At 41.3% G+C, this 22620-nt stretch overlaps 1 protein-coding gene across 3 annotated transcripts in view; it reads right to left on the bottom strand.

The window, feature by feature from the left end:
• prkcha (protein kinase C, eta, a) overlaps positions 1–22620 on the bottom strand; it is a 183317-nt gene that overhangs the window by 3559 nt on the left and 157138 nt on the right. For all 3 annotated transcript variants that reach the window (XM_052015892.1, XM_052015900.1, XM_052015910.1), the window contains exons 11-13: positions 16591–16729; positions 12126–12314; positions 1397–1543 (exon numbers count right to left, since the gene is read on the bottom strand). In XM_052015892.1, the coding sequence (XP_051871852.1) occupies positions 1397–1543; positions 12126–12314; positions 16591–16729 (475 nt within the window). The remainder of the gene's footprint in view (positions 1–1396; positions 1544–12125; positions 12315–16590; positions 16730–22620) is intronic.

Here is a 22620-nt window from a genome sequence, read left to right as displayed (position 1 = left end):
ACAGTGACCACCTTCACCACCATGCAGCATGGTTATAGCACCTACCATCTACAAAGTGCACTGCAGAAACTTGTGAAAGAAACCTTCCAAATCTGTGATCTCTACATCTAGAAGGACGAGGGCAAGAGGTATATAGGAAAGCCACCACTTGAAAGATACCTCCAAGTCACAAACCTGGCAAATATAGTACATTGACATTCTTTCATTGTCACTGGGTCAAAATCCTGAAATGTCTTACTATATGGGATTGTGGAAAAGCCTTTACCACAAGGACTGCACCAGTTCAAGGCACTGACTCACTAATATTTTCTCAAAAATAATTAGGGATGGCCATTCAAAGGTGCCTTGCCAGCACTGCACGTCCCACTGATGAATAATATAAATAAAAGGTTTTTTGATGTATGTTATTATAGCATGACATTAACTCATTTAACTAATTTTCTCTAAATCGATTAAAACCTTCAGGGGATCTCCATAGAAATGATCAATAATGAGCTCTATCCACACAAGCTTGTCTACGTTTGACACTAAATGAGCACTGTAGATGCTTTATTTAACTTACAGTGCTACAATGGTGGAAGTTTTGCTTCAGGGTGAGTTAAATGGGATGGCTCTGTTGACAGAGGTTAACAGCAAGAAAAAAAATCACCTATAGGTAGTGCTCATTCCTTGTCCCAGTGGCAGAGGTGGAGGAGCAACATTAGTGGCTCCTATTGTTAATGTCCGAGACAGCCAGGCGCACAAGCTCAGTCTTTCATGGCTGGTAGCCTTAGTAACCGTGGTTACAGGCTGTATAGATTTTCCCAGGTCTGAAACTTTGAAATCTCTGTGCACCGCAATATAAACTAGACAGATTCCATTGCACCAGCAGCCAAATCAAACAAACTGGTTCTATCTGAAGTGGTTCAGTAAAAAAATAATGAGAGTCTAAAGTATAATGCAGAGGCTTAGACTCCCATTTATTGGAAATCATTATATTTGCATCTTCCCCTACATCTTGGCCAGTCAATATTCTAAAAGCAGCAGTTTTACTGACAATAAAGGCTTTGGCATTTTAAGAAATCTTGAAATATTATTGTGCAGACACAAAAGAGATAAAATGAAGTAGGATAAGACTGTCATTTAAAATATGCTCCAGTACGTTTTATAACATTGCCTCGACAGACGAAGTATATACAGTAAATCTTTCAAAGCCTTCTGCCAAAACATAATAAATACATCTATGATCACTTCAGTGTAAAATGTACCCTGTCTGAAGCAGGATACAGGAACACAGAAGAAACAGGCAGAGATGTATTATGTTGTGTTAATGCGCTTGTTTACCCATAACCAAACTTTCAGCAATTTGATAGTCATTATAAGGGACAAACTTTCTCATTTCAGTAAGAAAACTTACAATCCTTGGTTTAAATGGCGGCTTGATTTTTCGCTGTTCAAGCAATTCCCAATCGATTCCTTGAAAGAAGGGGTGGTCCAAAATGGCCTGCTCCCCACCTTGTCCTGTGACACATCCCAGCCGCTTGTTAGGATTTTTTATCATAAACTGGTGGAAAAAGAACAAAACTGTTACACTTTGATTTTATAAAATGGCTAAATTAGAGCTCAGCCCAACTTTCCCGATTCCTTGTCAAGACACTCTCCCCTCTTTTACTGAAGGCAGCAATTTACAGTGGGCATTACCTGTTGAATGTTAATTGCTCCCCAGCGTCTCAACCAGCTGATGAGTTGGCACAGGCTGACTTTTATTCAATCCACTCCCTGATTTAAAACACAGAAAGGTCCTAGGTAACTTGGAAAGGATCCGCATCCTATGATGCAGTGCTCACCATGGATTAGAAGGCCCCCATGTCATGCCTCCTCTGTGAGGTGAGCAATTGGATATGTCTGCACTGAAAATGGCTTCAGCAGTCTTGGACTGAGGGCTAGGAGAACTCAAACTGGGGCTGCTCTCAGTGTACTGCAGTATAATACAGAGTAACCAAAGCCAGTCAGAAGCAGCAGGAGGATGATGGAGGTCACCATTTCCTCAGGGTGGGAATGAAAAGAGCTTCACTAATATTGGATATTCTGCAGGAATTATAAAGCTCTTCCTGGCAGTTGAAATCAGCTGCATGTCAGCTTCTGGGTGCTCTTACTGCTGCCTCACACTGTAAATGGGGCAGATTCCCAGCCACATAGCAGCTGACTGTCAAACAGGATTTAATGATCCGACACACTATTCTGGCATACCTTCTTATGTTTGAGATTTGACCTCATTCAGACCCACAAAGAACATAACCCAATTTTAATTTCAAGCAGTAGTCCCATAGAGTGAGTTGTACAAGTCTATTGAAGGAAGACACTGCCATTGTTGTTAAAGTATTGTGTAAAAGTAAAAATTAAGCAACCCAGAGATTAGTTGCCAGCTGAAACAGAAATATAGTGATCACAGTAGACATCACTATGTCCTGCAGGTCTACAAGCTGTTAATTCATTTGCTCCAGTAAGAGTGTCAGTAATAGAATAAAAGGATTGTGAAATGTAGCCTGATCTTGAACTCATGGGTATACGACCTGTGTTCCAGTTTATTGACACACCATAAAGAGTAACTTGAGCATTTGCACTTGTTTTACTCATAAAACAAGTTATTTCTTTCTGCACGCAATATCATACTCACTAAACCAGCTCTAACCTGTTTGTCCAATGGCAGTTTAATATCCTTGAAGTTTGCCAACAAAGCTAATTACTATGTTATAGAACATAGAACAGTGCAACACAGAACAGGCCCTTCGGCCCACAATGTTGTGCTGACAGAGCTAATCCCTCCTACCTACAGAATGCCCATATCCCTCCATTTTTCTCAAATTCATGTGCCCATCCAAGCCCCTCTTAAAAGACCCCAGTGAGTTTGCCTCCACCACCCTATCAGGCAATGCATTCCAGGCATCCACTGCTCTCTGAGTAAAGAAAATGTACCCATCACATCTCTTCTGAACCTACCCCCCTCTCACCCTAAAAGGAAACGTCTGGTGTTCCTTTACAAAGTGGCAGTTCTATCATGCAAATGCATGAAGATTGGTCAGCAACTGATAAGAGGCTCTTTTTAAAAACAAGTATGAATAATCAGGGAAGTTTATATTACAGTTTTGCTAAAATAAACTGAAATGTTACAGCTAATGAGTTAGACAACTAGAAGCAATGACACAGATTGCAACAAACAGAACAGCCCCATTACAAATCAATAAGAGTTCAGGAGCAACGAAAATATAGCTCCCCCTGGAATTCTGAAGCTTTATTACAGGCAAATGGGACTAGCTCAGTTAGTCAACTTGGTTGGCATGGATGAGTTGAGCCGAAGGGCCTGTTTTCCATGCTGTATAGTTCTATGACTCTACTTGTGACGGGTGATGATATTGCATTGCACAAAACACCATTCCTTTACTATAAATCTATGCCAGCAGTCCTTAACTAATTCACAAATTAATGGTATATGTGGCAATTTCCTTAGTCATAAATGGCTAAGCATTCTAACATTGCTTAAAGTATTTTTGATGGGTGCAACTAAATACTGAAGAGAAAGAGCTAGTGGGTACATCCAAAATGTTGAGGTTACAGGAATTATTAAAAGGTGAAATAGGACACGTGATGATTCAAAATGTGTAGATGCTTATCCTCTATTGTTAGCACTAAACAATCAAAGTAGTAAAATGCGTGTGTTAAACTTTCTGATGAAATCCTGTAATTGAATTCAACAGAGCCCAATATCAGAGCAGAGTTCACTAGACCAATTACTGCATTGCACACTATGCTGCGGAAGTTCTGAGTAACAAACAATGTGCTGGAGGAACTCAGCGGGTCAAGCAGCATCTGTGAGAGGAAAGGAACTGTTGACATTTCAGGTCAAAATCCCAGGGTTTGACCTGCTGAGTTCTTCCAGCATATTGTTTGTTGCTCCAGATTCCAGCATCTGCGGTCTCTTGTGTCTCCATTGTGCTGCGGAAGATGTTTTACTCCAACGTCTTTATATTTAACACTCATTGTAAAGTCGGTGGTTAGACAAGCAAGTGCACGCGCACACACACACACACATTTGCGGGTGCACACATGCATGCAAGCACACGTGTATGCACACACACTTGCACACATGCACTCGTGCACACACAAAAGTTATGCTGACTCAGTTTTCAGTTTGACCAGGTGTTTGTATGAATCGCTTTTCTATAATTATGAACAAGATGAGGCTATCATTGGCAAGGGAAGCATATATTGCCCATTCTTAACAGACCTTGAATCGGAATGACAGTCTATTTCACATGGCAAGTAGGAGTCAACTATTTTACTATGGGTCTGAAGACTAGCATAGGACAGATCAGGTAAAGGTACTAGATTTCCTTCCCAAAAGTGAACCAGGTGATTTTTCTTATGGTGATACAGTAGTTTTGTTACCATTACTGCTCCTGGCCTAGAAGATGAAAATGATTTTCCATACACACTATCACATGTCTATATTTCTAACTTATTAGTTTTTTGTTTAATTACAAATCTATGTAATGAAACTTAAATTTCCCATTTGTTGAGATGGGATATGAACTCTTCTCTCCAGATCATTCATTCAGGCTTTGGGGCAGTAGTTTAGTTCTAATGTACCATCATATTCCAAAGAACCACTGATACCGAAAGAAATCTGTGTGGATGTGGCATCACCTTGTATGAGGGGAAAAAAGTAAAATCAGTAAATTCTAGAGAAGTGGGGGAGGGGAACCAGTGGCCATAGTTTCTATGGTGACTACTGATGGGGTGACAGAGCCAGTTGATCATGATGCTACCTGAGGTAAGATAGTCTGTTCAGATTTGTTGAAGAGAAGGAACCACTTAGGGTAAATTTTAATGATGCCATCAACAACAGAACGGTACCCTAACAACTCCCAATGCCTTTAGGAAGGAAAGGAAGAGACTGGAGGAAGAAGAAAATGTCCTTATTTTATGCTGTGCTATTGTATAGCTCTCCCTAATTTGTTAGGTTGGGTATTATTCTCAGTAGTTTATGGCACAAGCCTGTTTTAATTGATTTTAATTATTGCTCTAATCCAGTTTAATTTGTGTTGTTCCTCTCTCCTGCAACCGCTGGTTAGGGAATATTACTCCGTGGCTGCAAAATAGCTCAGGAAATGCACATGGGGGAAGGAAAAACAACAGGAAATCAAACACCAGCCAAGTTGGTGCTGTCGCATTAATTAAAGGAAGGCTTCCTGCACGGATCCTCAAAATGAAGAATTACGCGACATTCTAGGAATCATTTCCTGTAGATAGTGCACCACCGCTCCCACTATTTTTTATTTTATTTCTTTGGTTGTGACAAATTACTCAGCCTGGGGCATTTATCCTCAATGAGCAAACAGAATGCAGCTAAATGAATGCTTCAAAAACATTTTTGCAAAAGACTTGGCAAATATCAACATGGCACTCAAGTTCAAGCGATGAGAAGTGAATACCTCTCCTGACACTGGGGTGGTTTCAATATCATGCTGTGGTAAGAGAGGGCTGTTGACACTAGCTTCCTGTAAACTGAACGGGAAATAACATCTGATAAAGGTGTTGTGGCACAATAACCAAAGTTTCACACCTCACTGCAAATAGATGGATGTCAGAAGGTCAGATCACAGTGTTCCTGTGCGCACAAGGATTGTGGCCAGACTTCATAAAGTGAAAGAATCAGATCTTTGTATCAGCACAGAGGAAGCTTGAAGCTTAAGCTGTGATGCCACAACGTGACTCTGGAGTTCACTCCCTCGATCTCTGCCTGTCTAGCCCAATATCTGCTCATTAAAACATACCTCTTTAAACAAGCTTCTTGATGTCTGATGTAATACCAATACTAAGACTAAGCACCAATTCTTTGTTGACACACGAGACTAAAGATACTTGGTATTCTTCCAGCAAAATGCATTGAAATTTCTTTGCTTCAGTACCAGCGCAATATAAATGGAAGTTGTTATTGTTGACTAAACACTCAAGGGCTTTTTGTCATGACATTTTTGACATACCCCTTCAATGACCAGAATGGTTGATGAGCAAGCAAGAAATTGTTGAAAAGTTCTACAACTTTTCTTGCAGCTCTTTAAATAAGGATGATACAAAAAATAATAAGGGAAAAAGTAGCTAATGATACACATTGGTATATACACAACTCTTCAATCTGTATTCTTGAGGCTATAAGATTCTGCTGATGGCCGTCTGTCGGTTTGCTCAAAATTATCCCAAATTTCCAGGTGTCATTTAATCAAGTTCTACACATGAAGCTCTTAAAGATAATTAAAAACTCCATGATGATTAGTAGGCAAAGGCATTAGCAGGTACAGAGAGTCCTGGGTTCAATTCCTGGTTTCCACTTAGTTACCTGAACTTTGTTATGGCAACTACTGTGGTGCTACAACTGGTTTATGGAACAGAAGATGTAACTGTTTCTACTCCCGTCTATTATTGAGTAAGCTCTATGGAATAGAAGACTTTGGCTGGAACAGGCTTGAGCCCATCAGCAAGATTCTCCAAGGATGAATTAAGCTCAGTCCTCCCATGAAGAATGAGGATCTCTATGAGGTATCAGAAGGCCACCTTCACCATGAAGCTGAAATCGGACTGGACCTCTGAGGACTATAAAGGAAGCAGAAGAGAACTTCAACAGGGAATCAGGAGGGCTAAAAGGGACCATGAAATGTCTTTGGCACGTAGGATTAAAGAGAATCCCAAAGCGTACATACATTAAAAACAAGAGGGTAGCTAGGGAGAGGGTAGGACCACTCAAGGACAAAGGAGAGAATTTATGCCTAGAGCAAGAGGAAGTAGATGAGGTACTAAATGAGTATTTTGCATCGGTATTCACCAAGGAGAAGGACATGGAGGATAGTGAGACCAGGGACGGATATGCTGATATTCTGAGGCATGTTGATTTCAAGGAGGAGGTGTTAGGGTTCTCAAAAACATTAAGGTGGATAAGTCCCCAGAGCTAATGGGATCTATCCCAGATTATTGAGAGAGACAAGGGAGTAGATTGCAGGGGCCTTGGCAGACATCCCTGTATCCTTCTTATCTACCGGCAAGGTGCAGAGAACTGGAGAATAACAAATGTTGTTCCTCTATTTAAGAAGGGCAATAGAGACAAACCACGAAATTATAGGCTGGTGAGCCTTACATCAGTGGTAGGGAAATTAATCAAGACGATTCTTAGGGATAGGATCTACTGGCATCTGTAAAAGCATAGACTTATTAGGAATAGTCCATCATGGTTTTGTGTGGGTGGGATCATGTCTGACAAACTTGATTGAGTTTTTTGAGGAGGTGATCAAGATGATTGGTGAGGGAAGGGGAGTGAGTGTTGTATACATGGAATTTAGTAAAGTTTTCGACAAGGTCCCTCATGGTAGGCTGAAGATTAAGGCATATGGGATCTACATGGATTCAAAATTGGCTTGGCCATAGAAGACAGAGAGAAGTGGTGGAGGGGCGTTATTTGGACTAGAGGTCTGTGATAAATGGTGTCCTGCAAGGATCAGTGCTGGGGCCTCTGTTGTTTGTGATATAGTTGATTTGGATGAAAATGTAGGTGGCTGATTAGTAAGTTTGCAGACAACACAAAAATTGGCAGATAGTGGATAGTGAGGAAGATTGTCAAAGGATACAGCAAGGATATAGACCAGTTGGAAAGGTGGGCAGAGAAATGACAGATACGAGTTTAATCCAGACAAGTGTGAGGTGTTGCATTTTCAGAGGTCAAATGCAAGAGGAAAGTACACAGTGAATGGCAGAACCCTTTGGAGAACTGAGGTACAGAGGGATCTTGGGATGCAAGTCCATAGCTCCCTGAAAGTGACAGGGTGGTAAAGAAGGCAGATAGGGTGATAAAGAAGGTGCACAGCATACTTGCTTTCATTGGTTGGGGTACTGAGTATAAAAGTCAGGAGGTTATGTTGCAGTTGTACAATCCTTTGGTTAGGCCACTTTTGGAGTATCCTGTGCAGTTCTGGTTGCCACAATACAGGAAGGATGTGAAGGCTTTGGAGAGGGTGCAGAAGAGTTTCACCAGGACGTTGCCTGGATTAGAGAGTATTAGATGTAGGAAGAGGTTAGACAAACTTGATTTCTCTGGCGTGTCGGAGGCTGAGGGACTACCTGATAGAAGTACATTAAATTGTGAGAGGCATCAATGGGGTAGATAGAGTCTTTTTCCCAGGTTGGAAATGTCAAATACTAGCAGGTGTAGCTTTAATGTGGGAGGGGGAAAGTTCAAAAGTGATTTATGTGACAAAGCTTTTACGTAGAGATCAGCAGATCACCGGAATGCACTGCAAGGAGAAGTGGTGGAAGCAGATACGATAACAATACCGAAGAGGCATTTAGACAGGCACATGAACAGGCAGGGAACGGGGGGATATAGACCATGTGCAGGAATATTCAGCCTTCCTCCATGATTCACCTATTGGATGAGATTAGTTGGATTGGCATTATGGTCAGCACAGACATCATGGGTTGAAGCACTGTTCCTGTGCTGTACTGTTCGATAACTCCAACCATAGCTTTAGCTACAAAAGAATATTGACAGATGAGATGGCTACAGAAGGTGTACCAAGGATAATTTGTGAGCTCCCCTCTCAACAAAGAAATTTAGACAATTAGTTTCAATCAAGAAATAAAAACTGAGCAGTGACAAGATCCAGGTCTCCATATTATTGAGGACAAACACAAACACCGTCAAATATAATTAAAAGAACATTTGCTTCTCTCTCCAACTCCAAAACAAGACCACACTGATGATTTGACGTTAAATGAAATACACTAGCCTTCTCTTGTTGAGGAATTTTCGCTTTGTAACATTTGCCCAATTACATAAACAAGTTTATAGTCCTGACATGTGGGGGCAGGTTTTGCACTGTCGTTTGTTGATATCATGGGATTCTGAAGGGAATATGTTGAAACACGGTTATTCACAGACACATTTGATCTCTAAAAGGGAGCCAATAGATGAATCATGGAGGAAGGCTGAATTTCCCAGACTCTGTAAAGACAGCATTGTTTTCTCATTGAGCAAAAGGATATGAGTGGTAATGTCACAGACATACACAGGATCTGACTATTGCACTAGTACTTTATCTGTGGCATAATCATATGAACTTACACAACAAAATTTCAGTGGAGATGTCACCTTGACCTTTCTTTCCTTGACTTAATACGTTACAGTTGTAAATAATTCAGCACATATTTTGCTGAACTTAACTGAACAAACAGTAATGGTAAATTAGGGCTGGAATCTGTACGATATAAAGTAACTAGTGTAAAGTTGAGCACAATCAGCTTGATTTGTAAAGTGCTAGCACTTACCACAAGGAATCATGGGAATCAGTCCAATACAACCACAGGTTATGGGGTCCCACTGAGCCATGTGGGTGAAGATGCAAACCTGAAGCAAAGGGTCTAGTACTTATAATGGAGTTTACCTGTCCATTTATTTTTCACTTATGACGTGGTGACATTAGAATTTCAGTGAATTTTCATTAGCAGTTGGGTAAAAATAAAACATAACTTAAATCTCATTGACATCACTGGACAATGTGACTTAAGAACTGAAGACAACTTGTTGCAACACCATGTTATTATTCCATGGCACAGAGGGCTTTTATGCATTTATTAAAAACAGAGGGACAGGAGTAAACCTTTGGGCGGATCTGTCATTCATAACGTTATAGCTGATCAGTGACCTCATTTCATAAATACATCTCTCATCATATTCCTTAAGAACTGCTTAACAAAAAATATCAATCTCAATTTTAAAATTAACAATTCACCGTCTGCTGAAGTGAGATCCACACTTGTACCTCTCAATGCATTTGAAAGTCTTTTCTAACTTCACTCTTGCAAGGGCTACCTCAAATTTTTAGATTAACTGGACCCCCCACTCAATGGAAGAGGCTTCTTTCTCTGCCCTATCAGCAGATCTTAAAATCATGAAAACTTCAATCTGATCAGCCCCTAACTTTCTACACCTGCGGAAAATAAACCTAGTTTGTGTAATCCAGGTTTTGTTCTGGTAAATCCTTCCTGAGGTATGGTGCCCAGATCCACCTGCAGACCTATAATGTCAATTGATGCTGGGCCAGTGGTTATTTTTCAATTGAGATTTTTTGTTAACTAGTCATTAAGGAATATGGTGAAGTGATGAGTTTATGGAATTAGATCGCAGATCCTATTGAATGGCAGGACTGGTAAAAGAGTTTTACTGCCTCATTCCTATCATTTTGATCTTACAAATAAATAAAGGGGATGACATACCACTTCATAATATGATGTTAAAACAGACTGTCATTCATTTTGGTTTTAGTCTAACATTCCACATTGGATGTCAATAAGGCTTAAGCTTTGTTTTATTTTTACCCAGTTGCTGACGGGAATGGCATAAGTGTGGTCTTTCCAGAGCTTTGTAAAGCTGCTGTATAACTTCTATTTCCTTGTATCCTTCTCATCGTCTCAAGGCTTGATCATTCTTTTCCTAACCATTCAGAGTCTTACACTGCTCCTCATTGGATGCCAGCTACTGTCTCAAGGGTTTCTTTATTCTTTTTTTCTTATTGGGATCTCATCATATAGACGACACACGGTATGACATCCTACTGAAACACTTAAATCAGTACAATTTAGTAGAACATTACAGTCCCCCGTTCCAAGGCATGACAAACAGACCCTTAGAGAAATCAGTCTTGGACATGTTCTTTACATAATAAAGTCACTTAGCTACTGGACTAATGACCAAGAGACAAGTTCGAATCCAGCTTGGGAATTTAAATAAAGTTGATTAAATAAAGTGGAAATAAACTGACACAAATGTATTGCTGTAACAACCTTTCTAGTGAACTTGTTTGCTTTAGGGGAGGGAAGTACACCATCCATTCCTACTCTGTGACTCCAGACACCCATAGAGTCACCCACACCAACCACCGTACTTATCAATACTGATAGAATTTTCCTGCCTTTGGTCCATAGCCTTCTATGCCTTGGAGATTCAAGTGCATGTCCCCATTCCAGCAATATTAATGATTTGTAATGGTCTACTCAGCAGCTTAGTGGCAATTAAGGATGGGCATTAAACAAAAGCCTTGCTAGCTGCACCCACATCCTATGTGTGAATAATAAAAAAAAAGCTGCAGTGTAATTGTTACCAAAATATCTATCAATGGATATCGTGGCATTAAGCCTATAAGTTAAAAAGCATGGGTATGCATTTCAGGATGGAAAAATAAAAAAAAGACTAGCATTTCAATTGTGTCAATCATGACCCCAGGATGTTCCGAAACACATTATAAAATATGAAGTACTTTTGAGGTGTAAACACTATTGTGCTGTTGAAAATGTAATATCCAAATTCTGCACAGATGGCAGAAATTGTACCTCTGCCGGTGCAGCACTCCATCTACACTGCACAGGTATGTCAGGCTAGGTTTTTATGTCTTCAACCTGAAATGTTACCTCTGTTTCTCTTTCCACTAGTGCTGCCTGAACTGCTGAGTGTTTCCAGCATTTAATGCTTTTTTATTTCACTTTTCCTGCATTAGCAGTTTTTTGATTTAGATTTTTATGCATAAATCTCTGAACTGGAGCTTGGACTCACAAGGTTCTGCAGTGAGAGTATTATTAACCGACCTCTGGCTAATTAGTTGATCACAACCTAACAAGTTTGGATCTAAAATGGAGCAAAGCTGTGATGTGCATCTCTCTTTATCTCACTCTGTTGCCTCCTCTGCCTCCCCCTTTCTCTCTCAGGTGAGAGGTGGAATAATGATTAACAGCACCTAATAATCTGAGATACTCCCTCAATCATCTAAGATAGAGGTAAAATTAATGGCTTCAGCAGAAGAAGGCCACATTGGGAGACATCCATTCCTCATAACAAGGTTCAATGCCAAAGATTATGGACATTAACTAATGGAGCCACCAGAGAGAGAATAGTGTTTCATTTAAGATTCTGAGGCTATTTCAAGATCTCATATATTATTTTTTACCCCGTAGGGACTACTTTCCTCCAACAAACCCAAAAGAGTGACTTGGAACTGCAAAAGAACCAAAGGTAAACACCAAGAGTTTGGGTATGGATTTCAACTTACTGCTTTCAGGATGGCCATTGCCCACTCACTCAGCCAGACAGGGTAAAGGACCTCATCATTCAGGATAGATTCAAATAGATCGTCTTCATTTTCAGCTTCAAATGGGGGCTGTCCGCACAACATCTCGTACAGCAGGACACCGAGTGCCCACCAGTCCACCGAAGAACCATACTGCAACTCCTGCAAAATCTGCACAGAGACACATTTCCTGTCAATCCACCTCACAAAGTAACCGGAAACTTAAATATAGTTGAAGCATTACTGTCAATTGACAAGGAATTATAAGTCTGCAAAACAGAAACTATTGATGAGGATTCTGAAAACCAATACTTTGGTTAGGTGTTCTACACAATTCCACGTGGCTCACCCTGCCTCTGGGTCAGCTGCACGGAGGAAAATGGACACACCAATTTGAAACCACTAACTATGGTCTGATCTCCTGGGTTACAGGTTGTAGGTTCAATGGCAAATGAAACATAAAACAACTTTACTCCTTGATTTAATGGATTCTTGGTGCTGGAATCACAGTAGTAAATTATTTGCCTGCTGAAGAGGAATTACCAATGTGTCTCTGAGCAGTTTCAGAACATATTATTTTAAACCAGATGATTGTGTGAAACCAGATGATGTGCTTTGAGAGGTTGGTCATGGCTAGAATTAACTCCTGCCTCAGCAAGGACCTGGACCTGCCGCAACTTGCCTACCACCACAACAGATCTACAGTAGGTGCAATCTCACTGGCTGTCCACTTGGCCTTGGAGCACCTAAACAACTGCAAAACATATGTCAGGCTGTGGTTTATCGACTACAGCTCAGCATTCAACACCATCATCCACTCAGTACTATCAACAAGCTTCAAAACCTGGGCCTCTGTACCTCCCTTTGCAACTGGATCCTCGACTTCCTTATTGGGAGACCACAGTCGGTGCAGATCAGTAATAACATCTTCTCCTCACTGACAATCAACACAGGTGCACCTCAAGGACTCTCACCACCCAGGACATGCCCTCTTTACACTGCTACCATCGGGAAGGAGGTACAGGAGCCTGAAGATCTACACTCAGTGTTTCAGGAACAGCTTCTTCCCCTCTGCCATCAGATTTCTGAATGATCCATGAACTCGTTATTCCTCTTCTGCACAATTTATTTATTTTTGTAACTTGAATTAATTCTTATGTCTTTATGTCTGCACTGTACTGGTGCTGCAAAACAGCAAATTTCATGACATATGTCAGTGATAATAAACCTGATCCTGATTTCAGCTGTTCCGAAGGTGCCAGACAGATTGACACTGTAAACAAGTTGATTGGAGAAACTGAAGGAAAAGACCTTTACAAATAAATAAATCAAAAGACCATTCAAGTAGAAAGTTTGTTCTTATTAACAGAACTTGCCCATCCTGATGGATAAATACAAACAAGAGGAGAACTGCAGGGCCACGGGCAAAGAGTTGGGAATGGGACTTATTGGATATCCCTTTCAAAGATCTGACATGAGGACAAGGGGCTGAATAACCTCATTGTCTACTCAATTGTCTGAAACGGTAGCTAGTTTACCAACCCAATTGCTTTGGTTGTTAGTTTTGTCAGCTTCTTAGCTTCACTGCTCTGCACAGCAGATCCCAGAGAAAAGATGGTGAGGGAAGATAAGATAGATGGGGGCTCAATATGTCAATGCAACAATAACACAACAACTTGTAATTCCAGAGGAGTCCCAAAGGAGCACTAAAAAGAAAATTTGATACCTTGCTACTCAAGAAGATATTTGCCTAGGTAAATAAGCAAAGAATTGGTCAAAGAAGTCAGTTTCAAGAAGCATCTTAAATGTGGAATGAGAAGCAAAGAGAAGGAGAAAGGTTTAGGGATGGAATCAGGGTTTAGGTCCTCCACACCTAAAGTCACTACCACAAGTGATGGAGCGATTAACACTTGAAAATCCACACAAAGTCCAGAATTGGCACAGTGCTGATATTATGGAGGATGTTAAAATGTTATGGAGATAGAGAATGGGGTGGAAGGCATCTACAGTGGGATTCGAAAACAAAGGTGGAAAGTCTGAAGCTGAGGCATTGCTCAAAGTGGAGCCAACAACAGCCAGTCAGCAAATATGTCAGTGCACAGGATGATGCAAGCTGAGATACCATCAGCAGAGCTCTGCTTCAGTTTGTTTATGGAGGGTGGGACTCCAGTTGGGGGTCTGCTGATTGGTCAAGTCTAGAGATAATAAAGCTTTGGTTAAACATTCCAACAGCAGGTGAGATAAGCAGAGACAGTAGGAGAGTCATGTAGTGTTGCAAAGCTGAAACTGGGCTGCCTTAGTGATGGTGCAGGTGGGTAGGAGAAGCCCATTTCTGGGATTGAATGTGACAGCAGTTTGTGAACAGTGTGCTTCAATTTTTAATAAAACTTGAAAATACTGGAAACACTCAGCAGGTCAGGCAGTACCTGTGGAAGGGGAAACAATACTTCAGGTTCAGGAAGGGTCCCAAACATAAAACATCAACTGTTTCTCTCTCCACAGATATTGCCCGATCTGCATTTTTTTTTAACTTCCATTGTACTGGTTCAGTTTCAGACAGGTGTCAGGGAAAAGGATGGAATCAGTGGCTATGGACTGGAGTGTGTAGCTGAGCCACTGAGGGTTTTTGGAGGAATTTAAGTTTCGAGGAGCCAAGTTTAGTCATGGTTCTGGTCCAAATGCTGTGGCAGTGAGCCACAGGAACAGGCAACAGATTATGTCCCTTCATCTTGGGAACCTGGACACATATTCAGTCCAATATGCAGGAATGAAATTCTCTTCTCAAAAACTTAATAAGATCCAATCTGTAAAACATGTTTTGAGTCAGTTCAATATAGTTCCTGAGAGGAAAATGTCCAGAAAATGATTATTTATAGAACATAGAAAGCTGAATGCTGGTTCTAAGGGGAAAGCTCTTCTGGTGCAGGGGTAAAGGTATATTTTTTGGGGGGAAAGTAAATAAATATGCATGACTTGATCATAATCTGATGATGACACTGAATAAGAAAGTGTATAAAGTATTCCATTACACAAAACTGATAATTCTCATCTAATTTCAAATATTACCAGAACACGGAATTTTTTTATCATGCCTTAATTGATATGAAGCATTTTTGTGTTACTCTATGAATTTGTAGAGCTTACAAAATCTTTCTGCATCTGCACTTTACAGTTAATCAGATAAGTGAATCAGCTGTCCTATATTTACCAGCTTGAGCAGATAAGTTTAGGATCAATGTTGCAAGAGAGCTATATCATTAACAGTGCACAATTATTTCTTGAAGTTGTTTGGAAATACTGGCTTGGAGTTTCTACAGAGGGGTCAGCCACCTGCTCATATTGCTCCCAATTCCACTGCCCCAGAGATTCCATGCTCTGTATCTGTGCAGCTGATCTTACTGGCCAATATCGTCCTAGCGATGGGCATCAAGGCCCTTAGCGGAAGCAGGACTGCAAGTGATAAAATCAGGGGATGGGGGCAGATCAGATCAAACCTTACCCTAGACTTCTGAGAAACCTGTGAACAATGGCAAAGCCTTCTCATCAAAGCTCTCATTTTTTTCAATGCTTCTGAATGTCCCTGACATTTAGAAACATCTGAAAAATATTCAAAATGAAGTAAAAACTTTAAAGTACGTATTCTGTTTAAGAAATCACCTAAAACACATAAGCATGTTTTAAATAATTTCGAACATTAAAGCAAACACAACCAAGTTTAAAAAATGTAATAGCTTATGCTTTTCTTTGTTGTAGCTCTACAGTCCAGTGGCTGAGTACAGCTGGAAAATCACTGGCGGATCTCAGCCAGCAAGATTGGGACTTTTGCTTTTGGGTGGAGATCTGAACTTCCTGGCAATTCTGTGAGTAAATGTCAAGAGTTCTGCAGAATCTCAGCCATTATCATGGTGTACCATGGAAATGTGCCACACTTGGAACAAATTGTTCAAGCCATCAAAGATACTTTTAAAGATCCATTTATTTCTGGGCCATGATTGACTGACTAGTTTTCACACTTTCCATAGTTACCAAGGACATAGTTGAAATGTGAAACTCATTAGTCAGTGGTTCTGGAAATCAGTGTGTAGCTGAACAGTCCAGATCAAAACAGGCCAGGCTTCAGCCAGGACAGTAGTAGAGTTGGTAAAACTGACCTGTGAGGCCATTATGATTGGAAATGCATGCCATTGATTTACTTCTCAGTTAAACTATGCTAAGGATCCTGCATGATGTCTTCTTCCAAAATAAGTCACAATGCTGGGATCACCATAAAACTGCAGATAGAATCTTGCACAAAGCTTCAGAGTGAGCAACAAAAGTCAGTGCAAAGGATTCACTTTAATGTGATGAAGACGCATGAGTTGATGAATGCAGCCTCAGTGGAGAGCTCATTCTTATCCCACTAACAAAGCTATCCACTAGGAAAGACTCTGGTTTGCCTTTTACCCACCTCTGGAGCAATGTAGTCAGGTGTGCCGCAGAAGGTCCCCGTTGTGTAATTACTGTAGATGCCCTCTTTGCACATTCCAAAATCAGCCAGCTTGCAGTGCCCCTCAGAATCTAACAGGACGTTATCTAGTTTCAGATCTCTGGAACAGAAAAATATTAAGCATTTTGGTTTTGTAATTTTTAAATCCATCATCACAGTTAAATTGATTCCCTGAATGACCACTTACATTGCACACTGGATGGCAAGTAAAAAAAAGATAAAGCCGAACCATTGTGCAAATGAAAAGCACCAAAGGACTCAGTAATCAGTTCTATGTGTTACTGACTAGGTTACTATTGGTGAATGACCCTTTCAGATAGAGCATAGTGGTGTGTGTGTGTGTGTGTGTGTGTATGACGTGGTTACGATAACAGACGATAAAGGACATAATGACGTTTTTGAAGCAGACAGTCAGAGTCAGTGAGGGGGGAGAGAGAGGGAGAGGGAGAGACAGAGAAGGGGAGGGAGAGAGAGGGGGAGAGAGGGAGGGGGAGAGAGGGGGAGGGGAGAGAGAGGGGGAGGGGGGAGACGGGGAGAGAGAGGGGAGAGAGAAAGAGAGAGGGGGAGAGGGAGGGGGAGGGGGAGAGGGGAAGGGAGAGAGGGGGGAGAGAGAGAAAGAGGGAGGGGAGAGAGAGAGGGAGAGGGAGAGGGAGAGAAGGGGGAGAACAGAGGGAGAGGGAGAGAGAGAGGGTGGGAGAGAGGGAGGGGGGAGAGAGGGAGAAGGAGAGAGAGAGACACCAGCCTGCTAGTTTCTCTACCAATGGATGAGAAACAATAACTGTGTCTGTCACTACAATCCACGTATGGATTTTTGGAGTAATCCAGTGGAGTCCACTTTGTCGTTAACCTGTAGAAGGAAACAGGTATTTGTGTGGACAGCCACGATTTGAGTGCCTTTCAGGGTGGCAGATACTTCACAACAAAGGAATGGAGCATCAGTGATAAAGGTGTCGTATGAGTTCCACCGTGGAACATTTGGATTTCGTAATTACTCTCTATCTTCTCTCTCTACATTTCCTCTTCAGTCAACAGGGGTTGTTGAAGAAGCCTCTGCTCACGTTTCACCTTATGGCTTGCTGAACTGAACTTTGAGAACTGTTCCTGGACTTGGAGTTTGGGAGTTTGCCACACACACACTTCGAGTTTAGTTTTTGGGGTTAATGCTTAAGATTTAACATTTTTACTTCTAACATTCTAACATTTTTAATTTTATTTTTCTTATTATCATAAGTAGTTACTAATAAAGTAGTTTTAAACACTTATACATGACTCGGTGTGTTTCTTTTGTTGCTGGTTCGTAACATATGGTAATTTCAGTATTCACAACTTCAAATAGTGAAATAAAGGGGTGATGAGTCAGGTTTTCATCTCCTGACTAGTGAGTGTAACACAGATAACCAAGTGGGTGAATTCATTTGAATCACTTGCTGTGGCTCCACTGGTCACATTCTTCGTTTGCCTAGCACCAGACTCCTGAAACAGTCTTCTCCAAACTCTGCCACAGCAAGAGGTTACCAGGTGGGCAGGAGAAAAGATTCAAGGATGTTTTCGAAACCCCCTTGAAAAGATGCAATATTCCCACTGACTCTTGGGATCCGTACCCACCATTCAAAGTGGAGAAGGAACATTCACATGGCACTGAGAACCACGAAGCCCATGTGTTGGGAACATACAGAAGGCTGGTGTGAGTACACACCTGCCTATCCCATTGGGCACCTCCTGTCCTATCTGTGGTTGGGTTTGCAGGTGCCACATTTTCCTCAATACTACCCACAACACCAGAGAGGAAGCAAGTCACCCTCAGTCATGAAGGACTGCCTACCACAGTGCTGGCATCTTCAGCTGACTACAAGTTTGCAGATGATATGACCGTTGTAGGCCGTATCTCAAACAGCAATGAGTCGAAGTACAGGAAGGAGATAGAGAGCTTCGTGGAATGGTGTCATGACAACAACCTTTCCCTCAATGTCAACAAAACAAAAGAGCTGGTCATTGACTTTAGGAAAGGGGGCAGTGTACATGCATCCATCTACATCAATGGTGCTGAGGTCAAGAGGGTTGAGAGCTTCAAGATCCTGGGAGTGAACATCACCAACAGCCTGTCCTGGTCAAATCACATAGATGCCACGGCCAAAAAAGCTCACCAGTGCCTCTACTTCCTCAGAAAGCTAAAGAAATTTGGTTTATCCCCTTTGACTCTCACCAACTTTTACCGATGCACCATAGACAGCATCCTATCTGGATGTATCACGGCTCGGTACGGCAACTGCTCTGCCCAGGACAGCAAGAAACTGCAGACAGTTGTGGACACAGCCCAGCGCATCACGGACACCAGCCTCCTCTTCCTGGACTCTGTCTTTACCTCTTGTTGTCTTGGTGAAGCAGCCAGCATAATCAAAGACCCCACCCACCCCAGACATTCTCTCTTCTCTCCTCTTCAATTGGGTAGAAAATACAGGAGCCTGAGGGCACGTACCACTAGACTTAAGGACAGCTTCTACCCCACTGTGATAAGACTATTGAACGGTTCCTTTATACAATGAGATGGACTATGACCTCACGATCTACCTTATTGTGACCTTGCACCTTATTGCACTGCACTTTCGCTGTAGCTGTGACACTTTACTCTGTACTGTTATTGTTTGTACCTGTACTACATCAATGCACTCTGTACTAACCCAATGTAACTGCACTGTGTAAGGAATTGACCTGTACGATTGGTATGCAAGACAAGTTTTTCACTGTACCTCGGTACAAGTGACAATAATAAACCAATACCAATACCAATTATTCTAGTCTTGTGCATTATCAGCCTCCATCAAAGAGCGTATCAAAGTGAAAAGCCCAATAGTCTCCCAACAGTTATTATGCAGGTTTGAGTGAGATCTGTTGAGAATAGAATTTACTCCTGTTGGAGGAATATCTGTGTCTATGTGAGAGGGGATACTTAGGAGTTAAAATTTAGTAGCAGGCACTGCACATGTTTGCCGTGATTAGCTTCACGCTACACATGGCTGCTGTATTCCTTGGCTTTCCCCTACAGCACTCGGACTTGGAATTTTTATGAATACTTTCTTTGCATTACCAGTATGTTGGAAATTTGGCTGCAGAACACACATTTACAGTCAAAATTCATGACTGCTAGCTCATGGAAACCAACAAGCCAGTGTTTCTGCCTGTCTTGGCTGGAAGTAAAACAAAGATTGAAATGACAGCAGCTTTCCAGTAAGGACTACAAGTCTGACTTTATTTCTGAGTGGATCCATTTAAAGGGCCATTCATGCACCAGGTAGTATTTATTTTTGAAAGAAAACAAGATGTGTTTATATTGTGATTTTCTCATCTTCAAGATGTCCAAAAACATGCTACAGCCAACAGATATAGTTATTATTGTGATGTAGATAAATGTGACAGTTTCCAGACAACAAATTAACTGAAAGATTATAGGCCTAGAAATTATGGCGAAAAAATTTATGTGCACTACACGACATAATTTCAGTGCTTTCAAGAACTTAATTCAAGAAGTCTCTGATTTTCCTTCCAGTTCCTCTTCATATGATGTGCATGTGTCCCTTGAGCAGCGGACTCTTCTAATGTGAGCAGCTCTTCACAATACTTAAGAGGCTAGCTGTGCAGTCTGGCACTGGGAACTAGCTTCAGCTAGTTCTCCTTTGAGTAAAATACTTGCCTATCGCAGCAGCTCCCCCTTGGGGGCCCCCAGTCCCAAGCACCCCCTTATCTCAATCCACAAAGGGAAACTGTTTCCATAGCTGAAGGGTCAATAACCAGCGTGAACAGACTTCAGGAGATCAGTAAAAGAAGCTGAGCAATATGAGGAAAACTGTTCGCATTCATTAAGGCTTCAGGATTTGGAATGCACTGCCTAACAGAAGGGTGGGCACATTCAACAGTAGCCTTTGAAAGGAAATTTGATAAATGCTTTAAGAAAAATAACAATTTCCCATAAGAAGGTTATGGGAAAGGAGCAAGGGACTGGGATCAACAGAATGCTCTTAAAATATCTGATGAACCAAATGGCCTCCCTCTGTGCTGTGCCATTAAAAAGAATGATAAATAATAGCAAGGAAGGAGATTCCTGATAGAGACATTTCAGAGATGAGGAAGATTATGGCCAAATTTGCTCAAAAGTATTGAAATTCAATTGTTGCTCATTTACCCTTGTGATAAACAAATCAGCAGTCATTATTTTACTTAAGCTCCTTCAAGGTGCCTTCCAGGGGTATTAAAGTTCAACTTTCAAGCATCTGAAGCAAACCTAGATATTGTGGTTTTAAAATGGCAGGTTCACCCTAATAGAGGATTCTGCTGTAAATGTGTTGTGACTGGGGAGGATGGGTACAGTGAGGAGGAATCATGCCACTCCTGACCTGGTGGTGTTCTGCCAATCTGCAGTGCTAAATTTCCTATCAAAGTGTTACAGGAGTGGCTTGGATCAGATAGTTAAAAGGTTTGTGATTCCTGGCAAGGTTCCCAACTTGTTGCTATCTCAATGGAATTCTAAATTGCAGGTGTACTCCATATTGTAAGCAAGCTTAAACAAGCACATCTGGGTTCTACTTGAAACAATATTTTGACAGAGTTAAACCTTACTCAATGTATAGAGAACATTGGTTTCTGTAAAGAATTAGCAACTTGGGATTCAGCTAATTCTCTTTATTAATTTATCTAATCTTCAACACAGTAGAATGCTAAATGCAGCATTCAGGACAGAATTATTTAAAACCTAGTATTTTGCAAGTTAATAAACTATTTCCATTTTCTCATTTATCTGTCAAAGTCCAGTAGCAGGAAAAGACAAACTTCTGCCTTCTGGAGGGAGAGTGAGTGCATTTTTTTAAAAAACAATTTCTGTTGCTAAAGCATTGTTGTATAGCTGCTTGGACAGTGAATTATTTCTCCAGCAGTATGTCAGGAGAGCTCACTCTAAGAATGAATACAGACACAATTTCCCTCAACTGAATTCATTTACTAAATGCAGATGGAAGCTCAGACTGAATCTTAAACTAACTTTCTGAATTATTGTTTCATATAGCTGAAATGAAGAGTTAGAAATTTATAAACACATTCAAAATATGCACCAATATGACAATGTACAGGAGAGCCATGCCAGTTTGTCCTATTGCATCCAGTGATTTTCCTATCTGCTTCTAACGCAGGTGCCTTTGTGTTCTGGTGGCACCAATTCCCATTAACCAGCATTAAGCACAGTAAGTTTGGGAGACTTGCCTGACTGCTGAACTGACCAGCACTGCCTGACCCCTCTAGAAGGGGAGGTTACTGTTGAATTCTACTACAACCTGAAGTCATTGTGCAGTTTGGGGAGTGCTTAGAACACTCTGATTCACCCACACAAACCCTGGTGCAAGGGGGGGATATCTACAGAGAGGTTCTGAAGGCCAGGGGCCAAGGAAATCCCCAAGGAGAGAAATAAATTGCCAGTGGGAGAAATTGACTGCAGAGATAAATTCCCACACCGAAACCCCAGTTCCAGTGCTGAAAGATGTTTAATAACCTCAATGTGCTGTCAAGGTCAGTGGAAAGAGCAACAGATCCTATTCAATAATATACCTGCTACAGCACTCACCCTCACCTCAACTTAGACACTTGAACATCTAACAGAAAATGAACATTTAAAAAAACTGCAGATGCTGAAACTCTCGTTCGGAGATTTGAGGAGCTGCCCCCCATGCCTGCATTACTTGTGGCGGACGAAGTCACTGCTATCACATGGACAGCTTCAACACAGTGCAAGAGAGAACACACAGGAAGGGCTGGTGTTTTCCAAGTGATGGTTGTATGGCCTGCCTGCCAACCTGCATGTGTCAAAGTCTGCAGGCGACAGTCCACTGCCTTTCTAGGTGGCAGTGGTCAATGTATCTCCTTGTAACAGGTCGGAAGCTTTCATAAGTTGATGCTATCCAGTTGTGAAATGGCTCATGCTGCAGGCGTTGTGTCAATGTTGGACCACAG

This window comes from Pristis pectinata, chromosome 1 (assembly GCF_009764475.1).
Source record: "Pristis pectinata isolate sPriPec2 chromosome 1, sPriPec2.1.pri, whole genome shotgun sequence".
Taxonomy (NCBI): domain Eukaryota; kingdom Metazoa; phylum Chordata; class Chondrichthyes; order Rhinopristiformes; family Pristidae; genus Pristis; species Pristis pectinata.
This window is presented reverse-complemented; position numbering and strand designations above follow the sequence as displayed.